General features: G+C 40.8%; 1 protein-coding gene across 12 annotated transcripts in view; it reads left to right on the top strand.

The window, feature by feature from the left end:
* The window catches only part of ZNF280D (zinc finger protein 280D), an 86652-nt gene that overhangs the window by 21298 nt on the left and 44655 nt on the right, over positions 1–20699 (top strand). For 10 of the 12 annotated variants that reach the window (XR_012656548.1, XR_012656553.1, XR_012656547.1 and 7 more), the window contains exons 3-5: positions 10828–10893; positions 10994–11364; positions 16096–16213. Coding sequence is in view for 5 of the 12 variants with exons in the window: in XM_032783088.2 (XP_032638979.1) it covers positions 10828–10893; positions 10994–11364; positions 16096–16213 (555 nt within the window). In the remaining 7 variants the exon portion in view is untranslated. Of the gene's footprint in view, positions 1–10432; positions 10512–10827; positions 10894–10993; positions 11365–16095; positions 16214–20699 lie in introns of those variants that run through there. The other 2 variants (XM_075069599.1, XM_075069598.1) reach the window with 2 other exon arrangements.

Consider the following 20699-nt stretch of genomic DNA (forward strand, 5'->3'; position numbering starts at 1 on the left):
CTGGTTAGACCTTGACCCATGAGACTGTGAACCAGAAAACCTGGTTTCAGTTTCTGGGGCTGACAGTTTGCTTTGGAACATAGGCTATATCACTTAACTTCTCTGTGCTTCAGTTTTGTTTGTTTTTTTTTGGTAAAATGGGTTGCGGCTAACATTTGTTCCTGTTTGGCCGATGAACTATTTAAATATAACATACTAGTACTGTTTAGGAAATGTGTAAGAAATGCTAAAGTTAACCTGGCATATGCAATCTTAGCTCAGTTTTGTATGCTTGTATGTTATAATACATTAATTATCCTACATGATTTCTTATTAGATAGTTTACAGTTTCACTCCCAGGGTAAACTGATTTAAATCAAAGCAATTTAAATCACTGATTTAAAAAAAAAATCATCATTTAAGTAAGCAAACAGGAAAACTTGATTTAATTCAATTTTAATTGTGTTTGTATTTATACTTTTTAGTTATTTTGCTAAAGAGAGGTTGATTCTTATTGGTTGGTAACCATTAACACATTTTGACTTGCATCTAAATATAACATTTACACTAAATTTGGTGCTTCTTTTTGATAACCAGGAGTATATGCTATATCTGTACACATTTATTTAAGCAAATATATAGCTTAATATTTATTCAGTTTCTTAATTTTGACATTTATTTTAGAAAATAGTGAATGATGCCTTTCTTCTTTATGATTTAATTTTTTTACTTGTGATATGTGTCAAGCTCTCTGGATGGAAATTGATTCAGTTAAAACACAAAAACATTTTTAAAATTAAAACTACTTTAAATGTTCTGGAAACATAAGAGAAAAGGTTTACGAAACTTGTTTTGCGACTAATAGAATAAACTGAAATGAAGAAAATATTCCTTTGCATCTGGTGAAGAGGCTAATGCTATCAAAAGCTGGTTTAGCACTTCAACAAATTCTGGTTGCAAGCGCTAAGCCATTGATTTCTACCAGTTCAGTGATTTCTTTCTTTAAAAGTTGGGAGCAAATACGTTTGGAAACAAGTTGTATGTCAGTTTCCAACTTTACAGTATTTGAACACTTAGAAATATTAACTTTCACATCAGTAACCTAGAGGTATAAATACCTTTTTATGTAAATTATTTGTTCTGGCTGGGTTTGTATTGGATGATTTTGTGGCTGAGCCATGTAATTCTTGGCTTTCCTTTACTCCTAAGGCTCTGTAGGATAACGTGCCCTGCCATACTGCTACTTGTTCTCAGCATGGTTAACAAATAAGTAAAGAAGAATCTAAACATAGAATTTGTTCTTCTTCTAGCAGTTGTATATGTGTATTCTACTAAGGTGTTTGTGTACCTGGTTTGCTGGAGCCGGAGAGTTTTCTGTAGCAGTATCTATCAGGGAGGAGCTTGTGCTCTTCACTCAGACTCCTCTTGAAATTATACAAAGTTGGCACCACCCTGATCCCTTCAGTGCCTTCTCACCACCTGTGCGTGACTCTGAGGTCCCCATGCAATTTACCTCACTTTTTTCTTTTTCTTTTTTTTATTTTTTTTGGTCTAGGTAATCCTGTTAAATATTAGGTAGTAGTTCCTGCCAGTAGCTAGTTTCCTTTAGTGTTTTGATTGTTTTTAGTCAGTGGTTAGTTTTTGATGCAAGTATGGTCTGTCATGTGAGGTGTCTGTTCTGAATAGTGACACCCACATGTGCTGCTTTTTGACCTCAGTGAGGGACATATTAAAGAGATGTGCAGCATCTACCTTTCTTGCAGGTAAAGAATGCAGGTCTCCAGAGCTCTGCATCTCAAGCAATACCTCATGGTGCAGGATCTGCCTCAGCCTCCCCGTCCGTCGATGAATCACCCTGCCTCTTGGGCTGCTACAGAGGCTGCAGTGGTTGTTGACAAACTGCTGTACTCAGACTTTTCTTCTCAGAGAGAGAGGGATTAGTCTGCGTCTCTGGGGCCTCTCTGAAAGAGGATCCATAAAATAGACCAGAGCCATTCCAGATTGAAGGACTACTCTTCTTCTTTGAAGGAGGTCTTGGAAAATCACCCCTGCTCCTTAGGAACTCAGGATGGAGCCAGGCTGTTGATCCTTGTCTTCCTGGTATCATGAGGGGAACATATCGGTACTGTTCCATTGATTCTGGTACTGTCCTGTGAGGCAGCTGTTGATCTGGTACCAACGGATACTGTTCTGGCCCCATTGTTACCAATGACCCTGCAAGCTTATGAGGTAGTAAAGGATTTGCTTTGGCTCTCCATCCCAAACTCTCCTGTGGTGCCAGGAGTCCTTGGCAGTGGACGTACCTCCTGTTCGCGGTGGTCCGTCTGGTCTATGGCTCCAGAACAGAGGCTGTCAGGGGGGGCCAGTGTTGATACCAACTAAGAAACACAGCAAAGAGGTAATAGTCATTGACACACACCATGTCAGTATTGGTCTGTTTTTCAGCCTCTGCACAAGCCTGTATCTCCGCACCTATGGGTTTAGTACTGGGGTAGCCGTCAGACTGGACACCGACCACAACTTGCACTTCAGCAGCGGCAGCAGCAAGGTCTTTCCTCATACCAAGTCTCCATGTGACTCTCTTCACATCTTGGGGCATGTTTGAAGTATTGACTACTATGCTGGCATCAGCTCTGATATTGACCTCTTTCCAATGGGCCACAGATAAGTAAGAGTGCGTAGTAGCCTCTTTAGGATTGGCACCCTCATTGTCTGCTGACTATTCAGATAGCTTCTTGCAGTTGGGTTTGGAGGCCTCCTCCATGTCACTGTTCCCTCTGAGGTTTGGTCAGTCTAGCAAGTCTTCTAGACCACCTGCTGAAGGAAAGCTTTGTATCAGGAATGGGATTGTTGATACAGGAAAGATAGCTCATCTTGGGCTGCTTCCTATTGGCTGCTGGTTGTAATAATTGGGCCTACAAATTTACCTTAATTGTGGGTTCATCTGTAAAAGGTGAAGGTAAGTTAATAAAATGTCACAATAACCTGTAACTTACGAATGTTGGTAGGAAAAGGAGTGTGTGTGTGTGTGTGTGTGTGAGAGAGAGAGAGAGAGACTGAATTAGTCCAAACAAAAGGTCTTCTGACATAACTCAAGAATTGTGTTAAAATCATGCTTATTAAATGAAGTGTGGAACTGAAAATCAATGAACCAAAATTGGTATGTCAGACATTATGTGGACAAAATAATGAGGGGATGGGCTGTTCCACTTTATACTCCCTCTTGGGGTCCTTAAGAGACTTTGGGAGAAAATTTGACAATAGGACCGAGCTTCACCGTAACGGCTGCTACCCTTACCGTCTCCTGGGACCCTAGGACCTTCGTCATCCTGATTCTGGGAGATGTCCTGACCAGGCTAGAGAAAAGGGATGCAGATGACATCTCCTCTGCTACCAGCTCTGACTGAATTCCAGCCACCATTTGGAATGGGACACTTTCTCTCCTCTCTTCACCTTTTCCTTCCTCACCTTATTTCTTCACTTTTGTGTCTTAATAAGAGTCTGGCTTAGCCAGCCAAGGCTGTATATTTTGCAACACTGCTCTAAGTCTGTGACTAGAAGTGCAGTGCCCTAAACTGCCCGATGCTGTCATAAGTTTGCCCGGTCTCAGAACGGCTAATAGTACTATGTACTATGACTGTTTTTTTCCAGCAGTGTAGTTGCAACATCAGAGACAGAAGCTGTTCTTTTCTATCTTTGCTGTACTTTTTCTTCCATTTTTGTGTTTTGTCTTCTAGGAAAAGGTGTTTGATTTAAACAACAGCTCCAGCCCATCTTGGCTAATTTCTTCACTTTTCCTCAAAAAGGACAGTTATTATCATCTTTAATACCATCTAAGAGATTGTAGAACAAGGGCTTTTTCCTGTCTAAAAGACTCTTCACCTAATGGAAACAAGGACTGTTGTTAAAATGAAAGCCTTATTTATTACTGTACATTTCAAATGCTTTAAATGTTGTTGTCCTTTTCTGTGCATTTAATAAAAGTTAAAAGTATTTTAATGGTGTGTTTCCCATCGTACCAAGCAGGCTTAGCTCTCTATACCAAACTCTGGACCTTATTGAACACTATTTAATTTTGCACAGTTCAAGTCATGTTAACACTTTTGACTCTTTGGACCTCTTTTGTTCCATTGAAGTTAATACAACACCACCTGTGACCTACACCCTTCTTCACACCCTAAGAATTCCTAAAGAGCCACTATTGTGGTTTTCCAGGTTTCAGTTATCTGCATGCTGGAGAGAGAGCTCACCAGATTGTTTTGCTAAACACCATCGGGAGCCACTTACTTTGGCAACCTGTGCAGGTACTGGTTCACCTGAGGAGCCAGTTGTACCACAAGAGAACCCACTGGCCCTGGTTTACTGGTTGCTCTTTCCTGAGGATTTAATGGCTTCAGATTCCTCCTCTCCTGTTCCAGAGGATTTTAAATTTTATCAGGACCTATTGAAGAGGATGGCTGTAGTGTTAAGCATACAAGCTGAGCTTGTCCAAGAGAGCACTCATAAGCTTTTGGATGTGTTTCAGGCGGCAGCCCCTGAGAGGGTAGCCCTCCTTGTTAATGAGGCTCTTTTGGAACTAGCAAGGACCTTATGACACATACTAGCCTCCTTGGCATCAATAGCCAACCATGCATACAAATGATATCCATGTTCCGATGCAAGGCTTCGGGTGCTTTTGTTCCCACCTTGCCTCAAACGCCTTCATGGTCAGTGCTGTCAATGAGAGGTTGCATCAAGGAAGATTGACATCAACTCCCAAGAGAAAACCCAAGAGACTTGACTTATTCAGGAGAAAAAATTATTCCTTCTCTCTCCAGAGAATACTTCCAAGATATTGATAGACAACTTAAGCATTGGTGTGAGCACTTTTGTGAATTAATGAATAGATCCCCACAAAGATGTAAATGCAACTTAATCCAAAAGAGAAGTGATCAGAAAACAAAAAATTGACAGTTGAGGAAGTAATGTGTACGGTCAAACATTTACCAAATGGTGAATCAACTGGTCTTGACAATATTGTCATCAGAACTCCTAAAGAGTGGTGGCCTGGGCTTAGGTTACTAGTTTCATGGAGCTGTCTTAAAAGTTTAGGAAACCAGTCATATTCCAGAAGATTAGAAGAGGGGCTATATCATCCCTCAAAAAGGAGAGGGATCAGTTTGCTCAGACTATAAGGGAATAACACTGCTCTTAGTCTCAGAGAAGATGTTTATGATTATACTACAGAACCAACTGAAATACTGTCTCAGCCCGAAAATGAGAGACAGCTAGTATGGATTCTGTACAGGCTTATATATGCTGTGCAGAATGTTAATGGAAAAATGATTACAGAAACAAACGGAAGTTTAATACCGCGTTTATAGACTTTGCAGTTACTTTTGACTCAGTGCGTGAATCAGCATTGTGGGTACTGCTATGAATCTGGAGTACCTGAGGACTTAGTGTGCCTGGTGGAAGAACTGTGTTGCAATACATTTACTTCTGTGAGAGTCAATTGTTGTATTATAAACTGGTTTTCAGTAGAATCAAGAATATGCCAGGGACGCATTCTCTCACCTATGTTGTTTATAGCAGTGGTTCTCACCTTTCCAGACTACTGTATCCTTTTCAGGAGTCTGATTTGTCTTGTGTACTCGAAGTTTCACCTCATTTAAAAACTACTTGCTTACAAAATCAGACATAAAAATACAAAAGTGTCACAGAACACTATTTCTGAAAAATTGCTTACTTTCTCATTTTGGCTGTATGAAATACTAATTTGTTCTGATTTTGCTAGTGCTTTTTATATAGCCTGTTATAAAACTGGGCAAATATCTAGATGAGTTGATGTACCACCTGGAAGTCCACTGCGTACCCCACAGGGTACGTGTACCACATGTTTATAGTTCTAATAGACTATCTGATGACGAAGCTGATTGAGCCCAAAGTAGGTGGAGTGAAATTTAAAGATTAATCTTTAGAGGATCTTACGTATGTGGATGATATTATCTTACTTGCAGAGACCATTCTTAGCATGTGCAGAACCTGTCTCAGTTGGCATGTGACCAGGATTCATCACTGAATTTGGTATGCTGGTTGGATCATTAGTGTCTCCGGCTCGAGCCAGGTACTGACGAGGAGCGCAAGGTGAATGCTGATCCATGCCCCCTGAGAGGCCATAAACAAACTAAAACTAAAACTAATGCTAGAAGAGCTGCAAAAAACTGCAGAATATATGGGACTTAAGATCAATGATGATAAAGCCAAAGCTGTGTGTACCTCCTATAAAACACATGAATGGCCTACTGACGTTGCATGTAATGACGCTGAATTGGTAAACAGTTTTATCTATCTTGGTAGTTGGTTGATAGCAGGAGGGTCTATAACTGAAGAAGTTACACATAGGATCAGACTTCTGTCTGTGTCATTTCAGCATCTTCAGAAACCTCTTTGGCCGGCAGGATGTCTGTATAACAACCAAGTTAAAAGTATTCAACACACCGATAATGATAACTCTGTTACATGGAGCAGAAACATGGGTGTTAAAAACACTGGAGGAGAGGAAACAATAGTTTTCAGTGTCAAACGTTACAATGTATCAAGATACGTTGGTTTGACTTTTGTCACAAATGAGGAAATACTTTAGATGATCTTGGCAAGTTGTAGTTTTGCACCTTTTGAGAACAAGATGGCTGCAGTGGGATGAGGTAATCTCCAAAGTACAGAAGCAGGTTTGCTTTTACAGAAGGTTTATAAGAGCTGCGGTTGAAGGAAGCAGAGCACAAGCCTGACCAAGAATGCGGTTAGAAGATGCAATTTTGAGGGATTTAAGAAGGCTAAACCTTTCCATATGGACACTTGTTGAAGGAAGAAGACATGCAAGGGACCACTCAAGATAGAAGTCTATTTTACATGCCACCACGGCTACATCATAGCCAAATGAATTTGCTGCTTCCTTTCTCCAGCTATGCGTACGAAACCAGCAGGAATTGTTAGCAAAATATGATTTTGTAAACTGGGGTGCAGTGTCGAAGTTCACTGACAAGCTGCCTGAAGATATAAGGGAGGAGTTACGGGCTTTCTTGGCAGAAGGCTGTTTGGTGACCAAGACATCAGTGTAGTTGGCACTCGATGTGGCCGGTGCTTTTTACAGGGGATTTCCCAGTAAAATGAGAAGCTTGTAGTTTCCTGAGTGGAATATGCCTATGAACCATGTCTCAAAGAACAGTTACGTTGCAAGTAAATTACTATTTTTTCCCCCTCCTTAACCTTTTCCCAAACAGTGCTTGTATAGTGAGCTGTGCTGGTTTTGTGGGCAGGGGAAGCCTATATATCCTCTCTTTGTGAGTGGTTTGCCTCTTTACCTGCTTAAAAAAATAAATAAAATAATGTCATCCAGATGAGTACTGGTATGATAAACTTATGGATTACTATAGTGGATCAGACCAGAGGTTCATCTAGTATAGTAACTTCTCGCTTAGCCTTGTAGTTATGTTCCTGAAAAAATGCTACTTTAAGGGAAACGATGTTAAGCGAATCCAATTTCCTCATAAGAATTAATGTAAATGTGAGGGTTAGGTTCCAGGGAAATTTTTTTCACCAGACAAAAAAACTATATATTATATAAAAAGCGACAAAGAGTCCTGTGGCACCTTATAGACTAACAGAAGTATTGGAGCATAAGCTTTAATGGGTGAATACCCACTTTGTCAGACGCATGTGGTGGAAATTTCCAGAGGCAGGTATAAATATACAGGCAAGAATCAGTCTAGAGATAACAAGGTTAGTTCAGTCAGGGAGGATGAGGCCTTCTTCTAGCAGGTGAGGTGTGAACACCAAGGAGGGAGAAACTGCTTTTGTAGTTGGCTAGCCACTCAGTCTTTGTTTAATCCTGAGCTGATGGTGTCAAATTTGCAAATTAACTGAAGTTCAGCAGTTTCTCTTATATATGCATGCACACAGTATATGTTTTAAACAAACAATTTAATACCGTTCACAGCTATGATGATTGTGAAGCTTGGTTGAAGTGGTGAAGTTAGAGGGTGGGATATTTCCCAGAGAATGCCTTGCTGCTAAATGATGAGCTAGCACTCGGCTGAGCCCTCGAGGGTTAACACGTTGTTAATGTAGCCCAGTGTTTCTCAAACTGGGGCTGCCGCTTGTGTAGAGAAGAAGAGAGGAATGCACACTTCCCCTTTAAGAAAGCTGACCCACTCGTAAGTGCATTGTCTTTTTAAGTGGATCAGGAAGATGAGACAGTAGCTGCTGCCCCAAGCTCGCTCTGTCTCTCTCTGACCATGTCCCCAGGGGTGGCTTCAAGCACCAGCGCAGCAAGTGTGTGCCTGGGGCGGCAAGCGATGTGGGGGTGGCCTGCTGGTCGCTGTGAGGGCCGCAGTCAGGAAGCCTTCGGTGGCGTTCTGCGGGAGGTCTGCCGGTCCCGCGGCTTCACCGGTAATTCGGCGGTGGGTGCACCAAAGGTGCAGGACCGGCAGATCACCCACAGAACCGCCGCCGATTCCGCATGACTGGTGGACCTCCCGCAGAAACGCTGCTGAAGGCTGCCTGATTGCCGTGCTTGGGGCGGCAAAAAACATAGAGCCGCCCCTGCATGTCCCCACCCTTCTCTATATGGAGAAGGGGTAAGCGGGGTGTAGGAGGAGGGGGACACCCTGACATTAGCCGATGCCCCCCCTGCCCAGCAAGTAGGAGGTTCGGGGAGCAGCTCCAAGGCAGAGGGCAGGAGCAGCACATGGCAGTGGTGGGAGGGACAGCTGAACTGCCCGGCAATTGATAGCCTGCTGAGCGGCTGCTGCACAGGGAACTTAAGGGAGCGGGGAGCTGATGGGGGCTTCCGATACACCCTGGTTACAAGCCCCCACCTGCTAGCTGCAACGGGCTGCTCTTCCTGCAAGCAGTGGACAAAGCAGGAGGCTGCCAAATGACAAAGTTAGAAGGGAGCTATCATAAGCATTCCCAAATCTGGACCTTAGCGTCCAGAAATCTGGGTGCCTGCATGAACCCTTCTAAGCTTAATTATCAGCTTAGATCTTATCTCGCTGCCGCCATCCAAAAATTCCAGTGTTTTGGCTCACTCTGGTCTCCCCAAAACCTTCCCTAGGGAACCCCCAAGACTCAGATGCCTTGAGTCTACAACAAAGGGAAATAACCCACTTCCCTTCCCCCTCTTCCACATTCAGAATCTCTCTGGCTAACCTGAAGTTACTGATGCAATCTCTTTACATCACATACCAAGAGCATGTCTCCTCTCTTCCACAAAGAGACAAACCCAAATACAAGGAAACAGAAAAGATTCTATCTCTCTTCCCCTTAGATTCTCCCCCACCAATTTCCTGGTGCTGCAGAGATTTACCTCCGTAGATCTAACAAAGAGAATTTCCTCCCTTTCGTCCCTTAGCCTACCAGAGAGAAACTCAAACAAGTCTTAAAAAGAAAGCTTTATATAAAAAAGAAAGAAAACCATATGAACATGATCTCTGCATCAAGCTAACATACACAGGGTATTCTTAAAAGAAAAATATGAATAAACAGCCTTCAAAAGAGAATACAATTTAAACGTTCCAGCAACTAAACACATGTAAATACAGAAAAACAATAACAACCTATTGTTTTTTCTACCTTTGTACTTACAACTTTGAAACTGAAGATTAGAATCTTACAGATAGAAAAAGACCCCTCTCATAGCTGAGAGCCGGACAAAGACACAGACCCAAACATTCCCTCCCCTGAGCTTTGAAAAATCCGGTTTCCTGATTGGTCCTGTGGTCAGGTGTTTGGTTCCCTTTGTTAACCCTTTACAGGTGAAAGAAACATTAACCCTTAGCTATCTATTTATGACAGGAGCATTGCACAATATTAAATGAGAATGTTCCATAGTTGATCAGCAACAAAACAACGTTAACCGGGATGACTTTAAGTGAGGAGTTACTGTATCCTATCTCTAATAGTAGCCAGTACCAGTTGTTTCAGAGGAAAAAACTCTGCACTAGGCAGCTGAGGAATAATTTTCACCCAGGAAAAGCTTCTTCTGACTACCAATAGTTAGAGGTTGGTTTCTGCCCTGAAGTTGATAGTTAAATATTTTTTATTAACTTCTGTATATTCTTGTTAGTTATATAAACATCTAATCCTTTTATAAATCCTGCTAAATTGTATAATAATATTGTATATTTTGGTAGTATTCTCCATCTTGTTCCTTGTACAGCCTAATGTATTATTTTGGATTTTTCACTTCTGTTGGACATTGAGCTCTCTGCAATGATGATCATATTCTTTTCGTAAATTGATAGTTAATTTAGAATAAGTAGTTCAAATTATTCCTCCTGATATGTCTTAAATTGCAAAATGCAAAGTAATTAGTTGGGAAGCAGGGAGTTTGCTCCCTCTTTTTGGAATGTTTTTTCATAATTCAAGCAACTTTTTCTAAGAAATAATTAATGAATGTATTCACTTTTCTTATTTGTTTCTATTGTCTTCATAAAATTTTTGTATAATGGTCTACATAATCAACACAGCTAAACACTTACGGATTCCATGTAAGAGAGTTTTGCTTTCCTATCTGCATTTCTAGAGAACTAAAATTTGACTTGATTTGGTGAATTAACTTTCTCAAGAAGAAAAGTTAGAAGTCTCAAGATCTTTATTTGTACAAATAGGATGATAATGCAGTTTGCTTTATTGGGTGTTTATTTTAGAAATGGCATTCAAGTTTGTAACTGAAAAAAATTATTGGCTTGTGGTACCTTCACAAATAAATGTGACTGCTGCTTTTAATTTTTGTTTTTCTTTTAACTTCACTTCAGTTTTTGTAACTTGTCACTGGAATTAAGACACAAATGTAACTTTTAACAGATATATTGAACAGAGTCAACCTCAGCTCATCACGAACGGGGATACAGAATGGTGCACCTAGTAGAGGTACTGCATTGTCCTAATATGGTAATTTAAAAAAAAAAAACTTAATGAAACATCCAGCTGTAATACTATGTAATGATTATTCTGGAATTCTGTGTAACAGGTACAGTTACTACATTCAAGCCTGCCAGTCAACACTGTACAACTCCTGCATCCAGTCCGGGTGCTGTCACTGTTTCACCAGTCTTTCAGTCTGTATCCAGACCTGCAACTAGCTCTGTAGCCGTTCAGCCATTGTCTAGACCAGTGACTGTTTCAGGAACTTCACAGACACTACAGAGACCTATTGCTGGATGTTTATCAGCTCAGCAGATACCCGGGTCAAATTCTGGAATATCACAGCCTGTTAGCAGACCTGTAACCGTTCCAGTAACGACAGAGCCAGTATCAAGAGATATTACAATTCCTGTAATGGGTCAACCTGTACCGAGGCCAGTGGCTGCAGTAACAGCACAACCTGTAATATTAAATCAGGTAAATTTTTATTAACTTATAAAGCTCAAGGTTTAATTGTAGTTAAATTAATGAAGTACAAAAAGTGGATATTGCTTATTGTATATTCACATCACTTCACAAAATTTCAGTTTCAAAGTACCTTGTGGTTTTTGTAGAAATTTACTAAATATGTTATGACACATAGATTCCCTTTCAGGAACTTTAGTATTAAATAGGCTTTTTACTACATTGTGTTTGATGTTGTTCAATTTGTTTGAAGCTTAAGGCCTCAATTTTTCAAAGACTTTGGCAGCTGGTTAACTTTACACAGGAGTAATTACAAGGACAATGTATTTTTGTGTACAAAGTTCTGCATTTGCATAAGTGTTTACAGGACCTGGGCTTTAGTAAAATTTTGATTTTCTGTATGTTGTAATTGTAAAAATAATTAATTACTCATAGTTTTAAAATCCTTTGCAATGTTTTCCATTGTTTAATTTACTCTTACAAGAATGCTAAGATTTGAAATTTCCTTTTTTTATTATTCTGCAGTTTAATTAAGTGGATGTTTAATACTACTGCTTTAGAACAAAAAAGTAGAAAAATTAGAATATCGCCTGGGTGAACAAATTGGTAGTCCAGTAGCCTCGGTATAGGGAATAGACTTAAGTGTGTAATCTAGAGTTTGCGGTGCCATTATTTGATATCAGGTTTAAAAAGTTGCAAACAAGGTGATAACTCGGGTAGGTCTACACTACAAAATGATATTGACCTAAGTTATGTCAATGCACAGCGATGGCATTAATTAAATTGCTTTTGCATGTCCACACTACACTCCTTGTTTTGGTGGTGTGCGTCTTCATCAGGAGTATTGGCACCAATTTAATTGTCAGCATGGGGCATAGTGGGATGACTTCTGAAAGGCAGCAGCAGTCGATGTAAGCAACACAGCATTGACACTGACGCTGTGTCAACCTAACTACATTGATATTGATTCTATGCCTCTCATAGAGATGGAGTTATTAAATCAGTGTAGTGGGCGAGTTACATTGGTGGGAGTGACATTTTAGTGTAGACACTTACAGAGTTTAGGTCAATGTAAGCTGTCTTATGTTGTCTTAACTCTGTAGTACAGACCAGGCCCTAGATATGTGATAGTGTTTGGTAAACTTGTTTTTTTTCCCTCTCTTATTGGTATTAATCTTAAAATGTGTTGCTGATTCCCCTGTTGAATGGGAAATCTGTTTACTCCATTAAAGTATCTGAGTGCAGGCAGCTAGCATGAACATTTTAAAATGTAAACATTTGGTATCCTTCTTAAGATTATTTGCTGAATCTACAGTTCTTCCCCATCCCCTGCCCCCCTTAGCCATCTTTTAGACAAGGATACCAATTAAAGTGTTCTGTTTGTGTTGGGTAGTTAAATTTCTTGCAGATTCATTATGGAAGAATCCAGACTCAAAGTTTTCAGTTCTCAGCAGTTTGTCAATCACATTGCTTTCTGTGCGAGACCCACTTTTGGGGACATCTCATAAAATTGATTGTTTAAAGCTAATTACTCAACAACAGTAGTCCCAGCTCTTTGAGAGATAAGGGATTTATGGCTATACTGGATCAAACTCCTGAGGATTGTTAGGAGGATAATCTTCTTCAAAGACATGACAACCATAGCACAGTAATTTTGGGAGACTTCCTGTCTCAATGATCAAGTTTGGTTCCAGTAAGGCTTTTCAGTTCTTGAGTAAGTCAGAGAACAGGCTCAGTGATGAGGCAGAGGCGCATTCTGACTAACTTGTATCAGTGTGTCCTGTTTCTTCACTGAGTAGAGATTGTCTTACTATAAGAAATTGTGGGCAGGGATACTAGCTGAAATCGGGTTCTCAAGATGACAAACACAGATGATAAGTGTAAACATCAACGTGTATTCAGTTCTGGTGGTGGTGGTTCTTTGCATTTGCAGATGCAGGAACTTGTATCAACCTTGCACTTGACCTTTCGCTGAGGTCATAAAACTGATGTTTAAAGCATGCTTTGAGATATCTATCCAATAGAGATTGCGACTTCTAAGGCATTGGAAGTCATTGATTCATTTTGCATATGAAATGACTGAACCAGATTGTGCAAGAAGAGTACTTGAAAATGAAATTTTCATGGGTTGTCATTCTACCATACAGTTCATAGGATATCATGGTCTGTGAATATCCATCTCACCTCTTTCTACATTCTCTCTGGCCAGGTAACTTCATTGTGTGCTGGGAAATGTACATGTGCTACCATTCATCCCAACAAAAGCATCTTTAATTCTCTCCAAAATAATGGTGATAACTACATAAACATTTTGGAAGTGTGGATATAGAGCTATGATACCATACTCAGATGATTGATTTGTATTAAGACATAAAGGACTTCAGTGGAGATATTGTATCAGCTGATGATCTGGCCCATCATCTTTCAAGTGTAGACAGTATGCACAGTCTTCCACACCACCTTGAAGCTTGATAATGCACAGGTCAAAAAGAACTCTGGAAACTAATCCCAAATCATTAGTAATATTTTTAACATAACCAAAAGGATAACTCATTTTTTCAGAGCTGCTGTTAAAGATCTGTCTCAATTTGGTAAGGTTGGATGAGGAGTTCATTTGAGGAAAGGAAGACTTGAGGGTTTTTTTTCCTTTGCGTTATTCAGGGTCTGCATTGAAGGAATTTACAAAAAAAGATTGCCACTGATGTGTGCTCTCATTCTGTTGAAATCTGTCTTGGCACTGGTGGGGGCCTCAACTGGACAAGCCATATTTGTTTTTAGCACTATTAATTAGACTTTCTTTCAGCAGGCTTAATCAGTGTAGTGGTACAAATTTGTAGTAAAAATATAAATTGCTATAGTTGCTAAAGGGTTGTCTTGTGAATGGAAAGGTACAACTGTGAATGGGACGTGTTTCATGAGATCTTTGTAACAAAATCTGGTCTACCCTATGAAAGTCACTTGGAAAATGGAGTTATCATGGTCAAGTTTTCAGTTTCATCATGCAAGTTGGGAGGAAGGGGTGAAAAGGACACATTTATTCACAGTAAAGGAAAAATCATCAGAGGAGAGAAATCAGTTTGCTAAGAATTTGCTGTTAGTATCCAGGTCTAAGAGCACCATTTGTGGATACCTTCAACATACTTCAGATCTGCTGGCACAAGTCACTAGAGGAGAGGCATAGGACCCAAGTCGTGTGCCTTTTCCAGATGATCTTCTTGTTGTGGCAAGCCTCCTTACCCAGGGTTTCATTTTGCTTTGTATTCTCCCACAGTTTTAATCCAGTGCTAAGTAGGTTGTGGACTCTGCTCTTTGAGCCTTTGGCTTCTTTTCTTTTTAAAGAAACAATCTTTTTTAAAAATACTCTCTATGCTAGGGGAAAAAATACATCTAGGTATCTGCATGAAACTGATATCCTGAGAAAGGGAAATAAAATAAGTCAGTCTTGATAAGGAAGAGTTGAGGACAGGCTTGGATTTGGGTTTTGGCCTATTTTTGTACATTGTTGTTAAGTTAAAACTAAAAATGAACCCAGCTCTATTATCTGGTTGTTCTTAATTCATTATGCTGCTTCTGGAAATTGCATATATTCTATATAAAGTTTTTGTGTGGAGTGGCCATTTGAATGAATTGGCACTTATGACATGGCAGGTAACATGTGAACATTTTAAGACGAGTTAACTTTGTGAATGCTTCTGGATTATAACTAAGAAGACATTTAGAATTTCAGTGGTTATTATTGGCTTCAGAAATAACCCATTGGGATGAATTAAGATGCATAGGTTTCTATGTTGTTGAATATGCAGCCACAAACACAGTATATTTATTGGTTTCTGTTTTGAAGGTTATAATTGGTACTAGGAGGGTATATACTTTAAATGAGGACTTCAGCTCTGGAAAATAGGATAAAAACTGCAAGAAGACCCTAAAATTATGTGTGTCATGAGTTGTCTTCACCTGGAAATTTTCATGGTTTTCATTAATTATTAACAATTAGCTCTTTTCTGGAATGCTCTAAAATAACTTCACTACTGCATAGCTCACTATAAAAATATTAATGATATATTGATCCTTCTTTTATGATCATGAAAGAATTGCCTAACCTAAATACTGATTATGGCTTCTGAATCTTGGTTTGAATTGGTGCTTGAAGAGGTGGCACTTAAAAACCCCCAGAATAACTGATCTTGCTCTGTTTGTGTTAAGAAGTTTCTGTTAACTATGAGTTTACATTGGGTTCTGATTTGTATCCTTTAAAATGCAGTTAGCTAGCTGTGGAAATAATGAGTAAGGTCTCTAAATTTAAATTGAAAGGAAGAAAGTGGGCAAATGCTTAGGCAAAAAAATCCTCTTAATTAGAAACCCTAGCAGATTTAGGATAAATTAGCTAGTAAACTCTGTTTTTATTCAGATAAATAAATCAGTAGTATGCATACTTTCCCTAAAATGTACAGAACCTACACATGCGCGCTCTCACTGGATAAATCAACCACAGATGAACCAGGTCAGGTTTTAATTGTTTTAAAGAATTTATATTATTATTATTTTGCCAGATGGTAATTATAACTTCAGTATTTACAGAGTACGTGTTTAAATTATCTGAATCCAATTGTAGTTACAAAAAACAAGCATAAGATACTGTAAGTTGCATTTGTATATTGATTTTTTTTGTATGCAAATTTCAAAATGCTTTATAAAGATTAAGTCCCAATTTCCCTCTCCCCCCTTTTGAAAATGGCTTATCAGGGTTATATTGCGAGTTCTTCACAAGCTGTACCAAATAATACTTCGGGCATACTGTTCGGCTTGAGACAGAAGTCAGGAGTTCCTCACTACCAGAGTGGATCAGTGGTGACTATGACAGGTGAGTGTATGTTAGTAAAAGCTTTTTTTCTTTTTTTTTTAAGAGTAAAAGTATAGAGTGTTTGGGTTATAATTTTAATAGAGGTTTCAGAACATAGGACAGTTTATTAGTGTTTGTAAAATAGTAGTATTGTTGTCCGTGTTACGAAGAAAGATTTGGAGCATTACCCTTAAAATATACTTTCCAATAAAGTCTTGTTCTTGTGAACTCACGTTACATGATGACTCCAATCAATATATGGTTATGATTTTTGTCTGTCTGTGTTAAAAAATTACTGCCAGACTCACTGAAATGACTTTTTTTGGCAGGCAAAGGTTCATTTGCAGCATATGCAGCTCTCTCTGGATGACATTGATAAAAGTGTCTGTCAGTCAGCCAGTGAGAGCCCATGGAACAACTTCCTGAGTCTGCACAGTGGATTCCCTAAATGTCAATCTCTGTTTCCTGATTGCTGTATATAGCAATTGGACTAGACAGATCAAAGGGATCTGTTCTGGGAAACTGGGGAGGGGAAAGAATGCTTGTCATGAGCCTCTGAAGTATTTTTTATTTTTTTTTAAATTATTTATTTTTAGTTGCAGAAACTGTTTTATCTGGCTGAAGAAAATTGTATTTATTTGAAATACTGATTAGAATATATAAAGTTAAATTACATTTTAGAATAAATAAATATAAGCTGTAAATTTAAACTTCAAGTGTCAGTTATGAAGAATTGCATTTTTGTGGTAATTGAATGACAAACTTAATTGTTGGTCAGCCTGTAATTCAATCTATAATGAAATATAATTGACAATTTTTCTGATCCTTCTACAAGAGGACACTAAAACAGAAGTGCTATGTGAAGAAGAATGAGTAAGATGAAAATCTAACCAGTTCTTGTGGGGGAGGTGGTGGTTTCATAACACTCTAAATGGGGCACTCTCTCCCATCCTCCATCTGTTCCCAAATGAGTGAATGGTGTGTTTTTTCCAGTAGTTATCCACATACACTTATTGGTATAGTCTTCTCCATTCCTACCCCACTCTTGTTGTATGACTTATTCTAGTTGGGGAGAAGGTGGGGCAAGTAGCTCATGGCAAGATCAAGCACTTACCTACTTTATTAAATGTTCAGCATTTTGGTCATATCCAGCAAAGCTCTTAAGCAGGTGCTTAACTTTAAGCATTTGAGCAGGTTCATTGACATCAGTGGGAAACTGAAAAGTTACGCTCACTCTTATGTGCTTTGCTGGATTGGAGCCAGAGTGCTCCGCACGTTCAAGGGCTGAGTCCTTAAATGACTGTGAATTGAGGTGTCCTGTAGTTCATGCAAGGTAGGTAAGTAGGTGTGTGGTCTGTGTTGGATTTATAGATTAAAAGAAGAATTTAACATTGCTTATTTAAATTATAGAGAACAAAACTTCTTCTTCGAGAGATGTCCCTGTGGGTGCTCCACTTTGGGTGTCGGTGCGCCCCTGCGCCTTTGATCGGAGATTTCTGCAGCAGTACTCATAGCGGCCACGCATGCTCAGAGCCTGACCCCCGCTCTGAGTATACCTCTAGTGAGCATGCACAGCCGGCTCCCTCAGTTCCTTCTCTACCGTCCCCTGCTTGAGACGGAGATCAGCAGACTCCTTAAAGATTTTCTTTCCTCATCTTAAAATAACTTGTAGTTAGACAGTTTCTTGTTAGTTAGTGTTACCTACCTTTTTTCTACTGTTAAAAAAAAAAAATGTTGTTCTCTCAGCCGCTTCAAATATGCCTGGCTCCACAGGCTTTAAGCGCTGCTCCTCCTGTAAGGACGCTATCCCTCTCTCCAATGGACATTCACAGTGCATAAAATGTTTGGGGGAGACCCATATTCCCCAAAAATGTGCTCACTGCACTAAACTAAGCTCCAGAGCGAGGAAGGACAGAGAGATAAAACTCAAACTTATTTTACTTCAGAAATCCCTAGGGTCCGCCTCAGACCCTGGCGCAGACTCTGCCTCCACTCACCGACACAGCTCTCCCACTTCTAAAAAGCAGAAGAAAGCAGCAAAACGAGGACACCTTCTGTCAAATTCAAAAGAAGCCCTTAGACACAAACCTTCTCCGGTCAGATCCACAGTCTCCTTACTGGCGCTCCCTCGCCTGAGCACTTTCGACGGGCTGGGCTTCTCCGGCACCGCGTTAAACCCGCCTGTGCTTTCGGCAGCAGCACAAGGCTCCAGTGCCGAGGCGACAGGCTTTCAGTTGCCTGCCTCGATTATGGCACCTATCGGCACTGCGATGAATGCGGCACCGACAAATCAGGCCTCCCCAAGGCACCGCAGCCTGCTATTAATAGTGCGGCACTGACTATGGCACCGGCATTAACAACGCTACTTGGCACGGAGCCAAGACTAAGAACTCCGATACCAGCCCAGGTTCCCTCACAGCAATTCTATCAGCGTTCACCTTCAGCTGCCTCAGCTCTGCCGTTTACCCAGTCAAGTGACCTCCTAGTGTCACCTATGCTGCAATCGCCCTTTCTTAAAGACTGCTTCTCCCTAACAAATGATTCAGGGTCCAAACAGCCTTCCTCCAGTGAGGAGGAGTCTGAACTACAGGGTGATGTTTCAGTACAATCAGAATTCCATCCTCGGAGTCCTGTCACCCGTGGGCACAGGAAAATTGTCTCAGACCACCCTCGAGACCCTGCCTCCTGGTGTGTTAACCCCTGGATGGCACCACCTATGTCTTTTCCACCACCATGGCAGTATTGGGCCCCATGGGCATCTTTCCCTCGGCAGCACACCCGCTATTCCAATCAGACGAGACGCGAACGTCCAAATCATATGACTCACTTGGTGGCACCCTCCCATTCTCAGGATCATTAACTCCTGCTCCTGACCCAGTACTAACTGAAGTACCAACTGAAGCAATGCCTGAAGAAGCTTTACTTCCTCCCCTCTACCACCATCAGATGATTTTTCGAAATTCCAGGATCTCTTTAAAAGGGTTGCCAGTGAGCTTAAATCAATTCTAGAGGAAGTACCTGACCAACAACATGAGTTACGACATCCTGCAACCCTCTTCTTCATCCAGACTGGCATTACCAATTTAATGCAGCCCTTCTGGAACCTGCTAAATCCATCTGGCAGGCTCCAGCCACAAGCCAGCCTACCTGCAAACAAGCGGACCGCAAAATACTTCATTCCCTCTAAGGGCTCTGAATTCCTTTTCTCACATCCTGCGCCAAACTCACTGGTAGTGGACGCAGCCAATCAAAGAACAAACAACAGTATTTCCGCCATACCCAGCCAACAAGGAAGGCAAACGCTTAGACCTGCTGGGTCGCAAAGTGTATATGCCTCTTCAACTTACAATTTTGAATTGCCAATTATACCGCAATTCTGGCAAAGTACGACCATAGAAACTATAACAAGTTCATGGACTTTATTGAACACATCCAGACTACAAGAAACAACAGTTTACAGCTTTAGTTCCGAGGGCCAAATCATATCACGCACGGCTCTTCAAGCAGCTCTGGATTCAGCCAATACTGCAGCAAGATCCACCGCTACGCGGTGGTCATGCACCGAGGTTCATGGCTTTTCCTCTTCCTCTTTCCTCGCGAGGTTCAGAGCACCATAGAGGATCTCCCTTTTGATGGTGATAAACTCTTGCTTCCACCACTAATGAGGTGCTCCACTCAATGAAGGACTCAAGGCAACTCTTCGATCCTTAGGCATCCAAACCCTACAACCAGAAGGCGACAGTACAGATATCAACCTTACCACCGTCCACGCTACCCCTCATATACTCAGCATTTCCCAAGATCTCAGGATCAACAACAACACCACCAACGCCAGAGATCCAGATACAGCGGCGTCGCCCCAATTCTTCCGGGATGCCCAACTTCCTCCAACTAATAAGCAGATTTGAACCTTTGGTCAGGGTCTCGTAAACATCGTCCCAACTTCAGCGTATGCACTGCCTACAACTATCTTTGGACACCGCCTACAGCCATTTTTGCACCAATGGCAGAATATTACCACCGACAAGTGGGTTCTAGAGGTCATCACAACTGGGTATTCTATCCCCTTCCTCTCCTTACCTCCCCCACCCACCCTCCCCTCCCCATCTTCAGGGACACCTTTCATGAGCCACACCTCCAGCAAGAAGTACAACATCTCCTTCACCTGGGGTGCTATCGAACTTGTGCCCAAATGCCACAAGGGAAAGGATTCTACTCCCTTATTTCTTAACAGAAAGAAACTGGAGGATGGCGACCGATCCTCGACCTCAGGAGGCTCAACAAATTTGTCAAAAAGCAAAAGTTCAAGATGGTTACTCTCACCACCATAATTCCAGCCCTGGAGCAGGGCGATTGGTTTTCAGCCCTCGACCTACAAGACGCCTACTTTCACGTCACTATCCACCCGCCCACAGACGTTTTCTTCGTTTTACCCTCGCTCACACGCATTTCCAATACAGAGTTCTACCATTTGGCCTTTCCACTGCCCTCGAGTTTTCTCCAAGCT

This window comes from Chelonoidis abingdonii, chromosome 9 (genome assembly GCF_003597395.2).
Source record: "Chelonoidis abingdonii isolate Lonesome George chromosome 9, CheloAbing_2.0, whole genome shotgun sequence".
Classification (NCBI taxonomy): Eukaryota; Metazoa; Chordata; order Testudines; family Testudinidae; genus Chelonoidis; species Chelonoidis abingdonii.